The following is a 12,675-nucleotide window of genomic DNA, read 5'->3' as shown; positions in this document are numbered from 1 at the left end:
ATAGTCTGGGTTTGCCACGTGAAATTGTTCAATGCCTTAACTATACTTTATGTAAGATAGTACTGATGCAAGCACCAGGCATTTAAAGGACAGGCAGGGAATTATAGATTAACCTGAAGATGTACTGTGACATTTTGCCAAAAGATTGCTTCATGTGATAAGCACCAGGCTGGGGGATCTTGGACTGCAAAGGCAAAGCAGGCCAGTTTCCCTTTGATTTATTCTCATCAATCATCTGTGAACCGACTATCGGGGAAATCAATGTTGTATTTGGTGATGACAGAGATTCCTAAAATGAAAAGATTCAAACTATCAACATACTCCATCATAACGTATATAACTGTTCCTCATCTACCATCTATCACGCCAGACAGTTTTGTTTGGGATTTCTTGTTAACTTCCCATTGATACTAACTTTTTTGTCAGTTCAGAGGCAGGTGGCTCTTACATTATGGCACGATTCCTTCTTTTGCTCAACACTCAAATAAGATGAACTGAGTAAACCTAGTGAAGATGTTGAGACTGCAACACTCTCCACATCAGGGTACTAAAGCCCGGTTTTCCCACAGCTACATGTCTCAATCTGGTACAGCACAAATACATTCCTGGATTACAATTTTTAGTATTTCCTGGTTTTCTTCTGTTCTTTCCAACTAAATTAAGATGGTTATTTAAAAGGGGCTTAAGATACTATATCACAAGTGGTGGCATTTTCCTTTTCAGAGCCTTAGCAAATAAAACATGCACCCAATGGGAACTATTTGAGCTTTTACAAGCTGCCTTTATTCACCAGCAATACTGGGCACCTCACTTGCTCATGTGCACTTTGTCTCTCTCTGCCTCTCTAACACAAAGAAGTTTACAGAATAGCTTGTATCACTCAGGCCCAGATGGTCTTGGTACCCAAACAGCTGACACCCAGTAGAATCACAAAGGGAAAGGCTGCTAAACATCTTTGAAGATGCAAGTCAAAGCTAAAGTTTCCTCCCCAAATAGAAGGTGATGGTACCAAGATGTGACACTGATCTAGGATTTGAGTGGTCTCAGTTAAAGACTACTCAATATAAGCTTTACAATACATGACTCTTTCAGGAATCAGAGATTTCTGAGACCCATACACTTTATCGTTATACCAGCTAAGTTTATATGCCTTGATTTTTGCCAAGGAGAGACTGTAAAGCTCCTGAAAGGACTGTAAAGGGATAAGAATGTGATTTTTTATTCTTTAGATTCTCCACTGCTGTTTTAAGTTGAATTTTGTGGCAATAACAAGCAAGTGTTAAGAAGATAATGACTAGGAAAAAAATCCTACATACGTATCATTTTGAGATAGAACCTTTTTTAGTAGATAGAAGAAAAACTGGAAACGAAAGGACAGACTCAGTATTACTAAGTTAACTAGGTATTACTAAGTTACATTAATAGATGAGAGCCAAACAGAAGTTAAGCTTTGACAGTTGGACAGACAAACACTGAAAATAATACAACAAAATCCCCTAACAAATCTATGATCTAAAGCAACCAGTGTTCCTTAGCAAGATAATGCTGGATTACTTTTTGTAGTTTTAAATACAACAAAGCTTCCCCAAAAGAACAACAACTTTACGGATCCAGAAGGCATTACCATCCTGATGACTAACTGTGCACAAGTCCAGCACAGTCCCAATTAAAAAGAGAATGGAATATATTGCTCAATCATGAAAGCAATTAAAAACATAAATAAGACACTGCGAGACTCTTAACATTCCCAATGTTTAATTGTTTATCCGTTCTCCATCCTGCAGCTGTAGGTCAGAATTAACTCCTCCGAACTAAATACAGGAGAACTCTTTTGGGGATTTGTACCTTATTCATTTTCAAGCAAACACTCAAATTCATTTCAAATTCACACAAGAACTGCAACAGTTTCACCTAAATCAGATTTTCTACAAGTTAAACACCCCTCCTACACTCAGATGTGATTGTGAAACTACTTTGATCTCTGTTCCCAAATTTACTGCTCTGTGTAATCCATGACAAAATATAATGTGATTTACTGTATCTCTATATGACAGCCCAGCAGCTGACAGAACTTAATAACTTAGCATAAGAAAAAAAACCTTCTGGCACCAAAATATACAAATCATAATTGAGGCACTTTAGTATCACATTACAATGAAGCATTCGCAGCCTGATCATAAGAACTTCAAAACAATTAGAATTCTTTCTCACTCATTTAATGAAGGTGGGTTTTACTCCGTGACATGTTCCGCAGCTGTAAGCCAGTTGTTTTGGAACACTTTTGTTTCTTCACATTAAAGACTCCGAAGGACTAATAACATCATTTTACCCCTTCCCTATTTCCCAAACACTCCTTCCCCTTCAGAAAAGGAGCGGGGGGGGGGGGGGAGGGGAGCCACCTGCAGCTTTTGTCTATTATAAAGATATGAAGAAAAAGCAAATAAGTATAAGCAACGTTTTCAAATTGTGCCAGAACTCAAACATGCAATAAAGATGTTTTATATTAGTTTGTAATGTATTAGTTTTGTCTTGATAACTGAGCAGTTTTTTCTAGATAAAGCTATAGTAAAAAAATCAGATACCCAAATACTGTCCTAAGCAGGGATGTGACGGACATGTTCCATGGGGCAACTTTTGCTTTGGCTTGTGCTGACTCAGGTCTGGGGGAAATTTCCACTTAGTACTTACTGATTCCAGGTAACAAACACCAGTTACTGTTGTTTGCACAAACAAAAGCATGAACCAGCCCCAGTGAAGTCAGCAGCGATCGCTGCAGGTACCAGGATCCAGCACCAGGGCATCAGTGTAGGATCTGTCCTCTCGCCCCTGGCTGAGCACCCACACCAGATGCTGTTCATTCAACAATTCCCAAAGAATCTAAGAAAGCATTGGCCAAGTTGTTAAAAATAAAAAGTAATCTCACATTACAACCAGCTACTGTCCTGGAAAACAGCCAGTGTTTTTCCTAGTGCTATAGCATACCCTGGGATGTAAAGATAAGTAAAATGGGTAAATTAGAGAAAGCTGTGCCTACACTCAATCAGCCTTCTCAAAGACACATAGTATGGTGGAAAAAAAGGGGAGAGAATGGGGTAACGATTCAATTGGGCTTTAAAAAGTATTTAATGAAGTTAAAATAATAAGCAATTGTGTATTACAAGATAGAGTTGGTGTGTTACAGTTTGTTTGGAGAGTGAAGAAAGGAAACTATTGAAAAAATAATTAGAACAGTCATTCTGCCACTGGAAAAGCCTCCTGCATCTTGTAACCAGGAAAGTTAAGACCAAAACATCAAGTTATGTCCCTCAAGGTCAGGCTTATGGGTTTCCAAGCCCAAACTGCATAAACCTGGTCCCTCGAATTCCCCCAGCACCCGTAAGTGCCTCATCCCTGCTTATTCCCATTAGTGACCGGTTACAAACATGCTGCTCATCAAACTGCTTAGACATTTTTTGAACCTGCTGCTATCTGCCTTTACAACCTCCATGGAAATCAACTCAAGCAGCTCACTATCTGTTTAGAGAAGTACCTTCTTTCACCACTTTTAAATCAATCTCCTATTAGCTTCCAGCGACTATGCCCAAGTTCTTGGGTAGTAAATAACTCAGCATTCACCTTACCTACAACCTTCACAATTTTGTGCTCTGTGAACAACTGAGACTATTGCTTTGAACTATCTCCAGTAGGGAGAGAGACATTATTTCTATTTAGTCTCATTTGAGTGAAATATCCTTTAGATTATTCTGCCATACTTTTCTTCATGTTTGGCTCTGTTGACTCAAGAATCTTCCAAATGGCTCCCCAAAGGGATGACGCAGTTCCTATGACCATGTTCCTGCTCCACTATCATCTTTCCTTCTTTTTCTTTGGAGGAATAAGAAGGAGCAGTGCAAAAGGGGACACACTAGAGAGGAAATTGGTTTTCTCCCCTCATCCTCAGCAAAATTTTATTGCAAAATTTGCTGTAAAGTTACTATAAAGCCAGATCAAACAATCTGTGCTTCTTGTGCTAATTCTTCTTGGTAAGAATAAGATGCTCTTTAGCTCATTCATGGCTAAGGCTCAAGCAAAAGAATCTATGTAATAAATTCAAACAAACTTTTAAAAATGTAAGTCTAAAAAAATGGCACATATACAACAACTGGTAGAGATCCTGGCTGCATTCAGCAAGGAGAAAAACATACATCTACGTTATAATTAGATACCAATCTAATGGTATCATTATACTTGGGAAGAATACACATCCACATTTTATGGTTGACCTATTTGCCCCCATGTAAATAACCAGAGTATCGCTGCAATGAGTGTGGAAATAGTTCATCTGGATGCTCACACAGATGAAGCTGTCTATACTATGGCTATTATTGTTCAAGTTAATGAAGTGAAAGGTGTCACCTAGATCAAAGGCTCCATTATGCTCAGTAGTCCACGCAAGAACCTACAGAATTGCTGCAGATATGGTCCCCTTCCCAGAAGGTCTCAATACAAAGATGGAACCATTTTTTGTAGTTAATGAAATGTAGAGTTGGCAGACAAGAACAAGAGCTACAGAGACAGTATTCAACAATGTAAGCTAATGGAAAGCATGCAATGCTTACTCTTTATGAGCAGAAGTAACTTAATTGCTTAGGGGAAACTCAATACTTTTAATAGAGTATCTCTTGGAGTATCTCTTTAATCTCTGAAGATGTCATATTCTTTCCCTTCATCTTCTATTTCTTTGTCAGTGCTGAACAGTGTGACATCATCTATAAGAGTACAGCGCCAGAACAGATATTGTGAATTAAAGGTATTCCTACCCATGCAGTATGAAAATATGCCCAATGAGTATGTCCAACTGGACCCCATGCTAGGGCTGTACTTGCTAGTTAGTTAATCCAGCATCACAAAGCTTGGTGTGAAAGGAAGGACTGACACGCTTTCTGGAGCACATTATCAGTACCTTATTTACAAACTGCATGCAAGTAGAAGCTGCTCAAAAATGAAGCATCCAATTATAGGGAACTGTCTGCCAATCTTTCAAAAAGGCCCCATTGCAAAACCATGATATTAAACCATAACTATTAAACAGAATAGTTAATCAGGGAAGTGGTCACTTACAGAGTGACCTTCGAATTCCCCCAGCATTTCAGTTTTATGTTGACTTCCCACCAGACATAGGTGGAGTGATTGTAACAGGTATAGGCTAGAAAACATTGTAAATGTCTATGTTTACTTAAAATAACAGAAATCTCAGACTACAACTAACTGCTCCATCATTAAAGTCTTCAAGCATGACTTGCCTGGCTCTGGCCAGGTTGCGCTGCCATCCTGGAGTCCCATCTTTCCCAAGTGAACCATGTCACAACTGTCCTGAAATCAGAAGAGCTGCAGCCCAGAAACTAAAGTGTGTGACTTTTTTTGACTACAGCTTCATCCTGTAATCAAATCTCATCTGTGTTTAGTACAGTCAATACACAAAAATGTAAATTACTTCTCCACAAGAAAAGCAGCACTGAAAAAGAGTTAGATGTTCCTGGAACCTACATAAAGATTTAACAGGATGACTCAAAATATCTATTTAAACACAGAGAAGTCAATAAAAAACTAAATGTTGAAAATTATTTAGAGAGAAAAAAAACCCCAGCACACTTTTTTGTCCTACTCCAATTCACCCATGTGTGCTGCTAAAGGAGCTTTTTTATGGGATATTTTCAGTGTTCCAAGGTTGCTTCTTTTGAGCATCGTTAGCATGTCTACTGATCTGCTCGGATCCTGCTTTCTGAACGCTCATCTCCTTTGCCAAGAAAATACCACAGCTGAACGTTACAAACAGCGGTGTTAGCCAAGCCTCACATCTGCACACACTTAGAAACGCAGTTTGTCTCTTGCTTTTAGTAATTTCTGGCAAACCTGAAAATGCTCATCAGCTCTGTACAGTCCATTACACCTGGCTGATTTGTGTTCGTGCCATAAGTGCTGCTGATGCAACCTATAACACACCTGCCTCTCGCTGAAATCAGTCATTAGTGGAGCCCAACTACAGTACTCTCTATTCTCTAATATGTTTATGTCTTACAGTTTATGTTTTGTTTCATCATAATGAGATACAGATTCAAATAAAAGAAATAAAATTAGCATCTCATCAGAAAATGTGATAGTCATTTCATACCATGAAATGCAAGTGAATTAAATCTATTCTTTAAATGTAAATCAAAATCATTACGCTTGAATACAAGTCTGCTTCTGAAATGATATTTAAGATTTCTGAACTAATAGACAAGAAATAAATTAGAGATACTCTCAAGTCATTTTTATGTTAGAGACAGATAACAGATGTTATGAAAGTACTGAAGTCCTCAGAACATTGCAAGCACAGTTTCAAATTCTCCATGCTATCATCTTTGCCTCATTTATGTCCAGCATGGCTTACTTGACCCGAAGGACATTAATATTTGTTATCCTTACCTGATAAGGTGGGTATGTGTTCTAATATAAGTACCATGTTGCATCTCAAAAGGTGAGCAGTAAGGTGATTACATGTGATTGGGCTGCAGCACCTGATCCAGCAAAAACTAAGGCTGAAGATGAATTCCTGCCCTGAGCCAGCGAGAGCAGAGCCGCCACCAGGGGTGTCACAGGCAAACCAGACTCAGCCTGGGAAAATTAGTTTAACTTATTACCTATTAAATCAGAGCAGGATAGCGAGAGATGAAATCAAATCTTAAAATACCTTTCCCCCACCCCTCGCTTCTTCCCGGGTGTCCTGGTTTTGCCTGGGATAGTTATTTTTTTCCACAACACCAGGCTTAACTTCACTCCTGATTTCTCTACATCCTTCCCACTTCCCATTCCCTAGTGACTGGGAGATGCAGTAACTGTCAAAAGATACTTGCTTTTAAAATCACAGCTTCAAAACCATTACCGTACTACATTTATTGAGCAACTTTCTAGCATTGTATGCTGGAATCACTAACAAAAGCAATCAAATAAACCCTACAATAAACAATGTGCTACCTTTAAAGTTGAGATTTTTAAGCAACAGAAAACTAAAGACCTCAGTAAATTATGTGTCCCTAAAGATTGAAAAGCTGTCTACAAATACCAACAACTATTTAAGTGTCCGGTGTGCTTGCACTGAAAACTATTCCTCTGTCTCTGCCCCCCACACTCCCCATTCCAATCCCCACTGGAGTAGGGATATGGGGAGGGCAACACCATCGGAATTCTGTAGCTCCTTCTACCCAGTTTTCCTTCATTTTTCCTTTTTACTTAAGTGTCAACCATTTCACTTCTATTTAATCATGTTCATGTGAACAACAGTGCACAATTACACAAAGCAACCCGCACAGAAATCGCTGTTATAACTGACAAAACAGACCACAGAAGGATGAGATCCTTCACTTGGGAACAGCCTGACCTTCAGAAAATCTGGACAGTCAGATGTTCCAAGCCTAACAGTGAAATTCAGCTTCCCCTTGGATTTTTAAGCAATCTTTAAAGAACTGGCAGGGAAAAAAAGTAAATTTTGAGGAGAATTTTTTCTCCCAGATTATCTTCAATTTCAAGACAACAAGATTTGCTAGAAAAACAAAAAGACTTTTAAAAACAAGACTCATGCTGCAAATAAGATGCTTTTTTTCCCCCCTCCTTTGATGAAGGAGATTTTATCCAAGTGCTGTGAACTTTAATAGGATCAAGATTTGAACTAGGTTAGCTGAAACTGTAACTTCTGAGCTTAAAATGGAGCTTGCTCTCTAAGCTACTTTGACTTTTGGACTTTGTGGCCAATTTCCACAGCTCTACATACGGAAGACAGAAATGAAGTAGAAGAGTAAATGGAGATTTGAAGGTACTGCAAGGTATTTTCACGTGCCTGTGAGAGACTTTCCAATAGAGATACCTTGTTCTTCCCCCTCCTTTTACTCAACATGTGCTCTTCTGATTAGAAGTAAAAATAGGGAAGTAGGTTAAATAATGAAAAATAATTCATAGCAGTTAATATAGCTTCAAATTAGCAATTTCTTTTGAAAAATAGGAGAGAAAGCCAACAAATTCAAAAAAAAAATCGTATTTCTGACAGAAATGACAATTCAAGACTATTAAAGATATTGCCCTATGAAGGATTATTTGTAACTTCAATTTGAGGATGTAAAGAAGTTAACTTTTCTTTTGCTATACTACACATGTAAAAAAAGATCAAAGAAAGAAAAGAATTGAGATTCAAATTCCATTTTTAAGCAAAAATGACAATGTCTTCCTGAGTTAAAATTAATCCTTTAATGATGAATTTCAAAGGTTTAAATACTTTCTGTGACCTTGGCTTTAAATAATTATGCCAAGCGGAGCTTTCCTCACATTCAGAAAAGATTGTGAATTGTTGATCACAGCCATTTTAATGGCTTCAGGCTGGCTGATTTCCAACATAATCCTCCAAACGCTGCTTAAAATTACAGACCAAGAACCTGACGCAGGTAAATGAAATGTCACTTTCACAAAGGCTGTTCAAACACTCTACGCGGATTGTTAATTTGTGCCACTGTACATCACTTTGCAATGAAATGTATTATTTATTCCATTAATGCATATAAAAGATACTTCAACAACTATCTGCTTACATATACACAGTGTCTACCATAAACATTGAGTAAGGGGTCTTTTTAGTTTAGCTTTTGAAAGAAAACTCACATGTTTGAGCTCATATCATCCCTAATGTAGGGAAATACTTGAATTCAGACCCTGGTATACAGGGATGCGCAATCAGTGACAGGATGAACAGGATGGGGAGGGAAGCCTTGATGTATCTGTAACATTAATCTCTATTATCAAGCCTTACAAAGAGGCCTTGCTCACCTCATGCACACAGGCAGAAGTAGACCAACTATTGTTACCAACTAGACCCAATTTCCTTGTCTGAATTTTTTCCTCCTTAAGAACTTTCTCTCTTTTTACAGGAGAAAAGCTTGCTTAGATGGAACTGCCCTTTCTACTCCATCTATTCCAGCAAAGGAAAAGTGATCAGCCTAGTCCTTGGCTGGCTTTGCCTTTGAAATCATGGGGATTTTTCAATCCCATCAACTCCCGAGCGCTGCGGTCGTTCTCATCCTGCACTCCTCATGGCTTGAAGGTGCTGCGCTGGCTCTGCTCACAGGGAGAACAGCTACAGCAGCCACTGCTACCCTGCACGGGCAGGGAGAAGCCGTGCTTGTGGCATCCAATGTCAGATCTACAGCACACGTCTGTTCTTTCAACTCAAGTGACCCTTAAACAGTTTTCCTCAGTGAAACTTCACTTGTCTGGCTTTTGGGGTGATTCTTAGCTTTTGACCAGACCACAAGAAGCAAAGCTATGAGAACCTCTCACCTTGTCTAAAGCCTTCTCTGTTTCTGCTGTATGTATCCTTTTCAGGTCTAACATCTTTCTTTCTGCCTCCACTTTCAGCTTGTTCACTGCCACCTCATGGTCTCGAGCTGCCCTCTGCTTCTCCTCTTCCCACTGATGGCCCAGCTCCAGCAGCTGCTGCTTCCGCTGAGTATTCACCTGAATAAGCTCTTCCTTCAGCTTGTGGATTTGGTTCTCCATATCACAGATAACCTGAAATAAAGAACAAACAAGGTGAAAACATCCCACAATAAAACACACCTACAAAATAAAACCCACTTGATTCTCAGGCTGTCAGCTGGGGTAGGGAGCAGACTCAAAGGATTCTCTATCCCTTTTCTTGGCTTTTCTTATTGCTCTTCCCCTTCTATTCATACATGCAGATGAATACAGATCCTCCCTGCTCAAAGCATAGATGGAGCAAGATTTACCTTTTAGGAGGGGGTGCCCCATAGTTTGTGGCATATAATCACTATATATAATGTCCGTGCCATGTTTTTTTATTTCCTTAAGAAATGACCTGCTGCCTTCTAATAAGATATCAGCATATCATCATTGCTATAGATTACAGACTGTATTTCATCATAATGTGCACCAGGATTGTATCAAAGAACATCCTCTGGGTGAGGAACCAGAACATGCTGAGAGAGGATGACATGGACCAATGCAGGGAACTCTTAAATCTCTGCAAACACAGTATAGATAAGATACCCACACTTCAAAATGCAAGAGACAGACTTCAGAATCCACAACTCTCTTTCATATTATCCTTCAGTTCTTGGGAGCAAAGCATGTTGTGGGATGCAGAAGGTGGAGCTGTGGAGCAGCAGCAGAACAGCATCTCACTGCCTGCCTTCCATGGGGGACCTCAGGAGGGTGAGGAATTAAATCTATCTGCAGTAAAGCTGTGTTACTCCTGGAGTATACAGTATACACATTGCTGCTGTACAGTAGTAGTAGAGTGTACATTTATTACTTCAGATTTACACTGCCAAGTAACTCTTACTGGTTACTCTTCTAAGTGCATTTCTTCTGTAGCTTCTCAAATGCAGTGTAGGAGCGTTGCATCTGGATGTTGCAGATGTCCTTACAGCTAAGTGGAATGGGTGACGTTGCAAGCGCATGTATGTTTTCATTCATAAATTCTGAAAATGAGCATCTTCACCAAAAGCCTCACACAGCATTGGCCCCTTTCCCCTCCCTGCTTCATGAGTAACTTTGCAGTTCCCTGGAATTCCTTCATAAAGGATGTGACAATATTGAGATGAGAGACTGATGTTCTACCAAACAGATGGAGGTGACTCAGCTCCAGCTTATTAAAGGTTTCACAAGAAAGTCTGATGAAAATTACTGTATATTTAAAGATCCCATTGCCCTGGATGCCAGTTACTGATTCTAGAGCCCTGATCTCTCCAACTACTATTTTTCTTCTTCAGACATTTTTAATATACTGCCTGTATCCAGCTAAACCACCTAGTTGCAGTCTCCAAGAACCACATTACTACAAATCTTTGAAAAAGAAACATTCATTTCTGACCAAAGCTGGGAAATGAATGACTATCAGATATACTGCCTTGTACATTAATATCCCAAGACATATTGTTATAAATACTGTGATATGAGAGGAAAATCGAGGCTTGAAAGTTTGCCTGGTTTTTTCCAACTATTTGAACTATACGGTGTAATAAAAGACATGTTGATTCCTTTCAAACCTTCAGCTGTGTCCTTCAACTATCACAGCTGTAATATGCGTTAAATAATATCAACCATCTCAGAAACTTAGCACAGGACTGACTTGTGCTTCCATGCTTTCCTAATTACTCATTGGCATTATTCCCTACTATGTCAAAGGTAAAACTGTGTGTGTGCATGCATGGAGATGGAATGAGCACATCATTTGTATACAGAACTATAACACAGGCCACATATTTCAGCTCTATCAGCATTATCTCAAACATATGTTTCATATAGGGTAATCTGCACTAGATCCTTTCCTTCCTTTCCTGATCTTTTCCTCCGCATATGTTTAATTATTTTCTTAAATCTGTATACAGACTAAAAATGTAAAGTGCATTTTAGTTTGTAATTCTAATCTACAATGTACTTTAGTAATTCTTTCTGAAAATGATTTAACCTCAAGAGCATAAAAAAAGGATAGCCTAAGTGGCTTTTACTAAACCAAAGCAATGCTAAGTCAATGCAGATAATAACTCCAATTTCTATGGGATGATACAGTCCAAGTTCTAACCTGACATACATAGAATTTGGCTTTTTTAATAGCTGTTCCAACTCAAGTCCTGCCTGGAACAGTAACAATTATCTTTTCATCTGAGCGCGCTCTTTTGGAGAGCTCATTCCCCCTCCACCACTGCTTTCCTTTGGGTTTTTATTCCTTCTTTTTTAAAACAAAAAACTTCTTAAGCTTTGTTTCCCCCTGCATAAGTGAAACTAAGGTATTACATTGCTCAGAAGTTTCCTAAAAAGTTTGATTGAACATACAGGATAAGGAGCCAAAGCTAACTTCTTATAATACAGGGAAAATTCATTTATAAATCATATTTCAAGCCAGAATAGAGACTTGGTGAATTCTTGACTCAACTGTTCCATCTTTCTGCTTTACTCTGTTCTATTATCAATAACTCTTATACAAAGCTATTAGAAAAGTCAAATAGCACACTATAGTGTTTTCTACTGCCACGTGGAAAAAGTAACAGCTCCAAGTCTTCGGATTCAAAACGGGAGTGAATACATAGTGGGCTGAAATAGGGTAAAGTAACAGTAATTAACATGCAAAGGAGCATTAATGTTGGACCTCAGAGATGGCAAAAGGAGATTTGGTTCTATTAGGAAAGAAGAAAGAATCTGAAGCCGGGGTGATGGCAGTGAAACTAATATGATTAAAGGAGTCCTTTTGGAGCAACTTCATTGCTAGTAAGATGATGTTAAGAGACATCTAATCTCTCCAAAGTGACTGGAAAAAGCTTATATTGGGGATCAGAGACATAGTTCTTGTCCATTACTTTAAAATAAGTCTAGTTCTCACAGCCAGATTACTTTTTCCCATAAACAAAGTCTCTGGCAGAAGCAGCTTACAACCGAACAACTTGCTGCATAAGACAACTTTGTGTGACATGGATATCTTCAAACTGCTAATGGGAATGAATCCCAAACTTTCCATCACTAAGATTCTGCTATGCCACCTGCCAGGTTTAATAAACTATTATTAGACTTAAATGTAGGCAAATTAGTATTACTAGGAAAAAAACCAACCCCAGATGACATAATTCTCAGTTGTGAAAAATCCATGAAATATAA

At 38.7% G+C, this 12,675-nt stretch overlaps 1 protein-coding gene across 6 annotated transcripts in view; it reads right to left on the bottom strand.

The window, feature by feature from the left end:
* CEP112 (centrosomal protein 112) overlaps positions 1-12,675 on the bottom strand; it is a 188,272-nt gene that overhangs the window by 78,630 nt on the left and 96,967 nt on the right. For all 6 annotated transcript variants that reach the window (XR_003994412.1, XR_003994413.1, XM_030506576.2 and 3 more), the window contains one exon: positions 9,343-9,573. Coding sequence is in view for 4 of the 6 variants with exons in the window: in XM_030506576.2 (XP_030362436.1) it covers positions 9,343-9,573 (231 nt within the window). In the remaining 2 variants the exon portion in view is untranslated. The remainder of the gene's footprint in view (positions 1-9,342; positions 9,574-12,675) is intronic.

Source organism: Strigops habroptila, chromosome 14 (assembly GCF_004027225.2).
Source record: "Strigops habroptila isolate Jane chromosome 14, bStrHab1.2.pri, whole genome shotgun sequence".
NCBI classification, from domain to species: domain Eukaryota; kingdom Metazoa; phylum Chordata; class Aves; order Psittaciformes; family Psittacidae; genus Strigops; species Strigops habroptila.
Note: the sequence above shows the minus strand (reverse complement) of the source record. Positions and strands in the feature narration are given on the sequence as shown.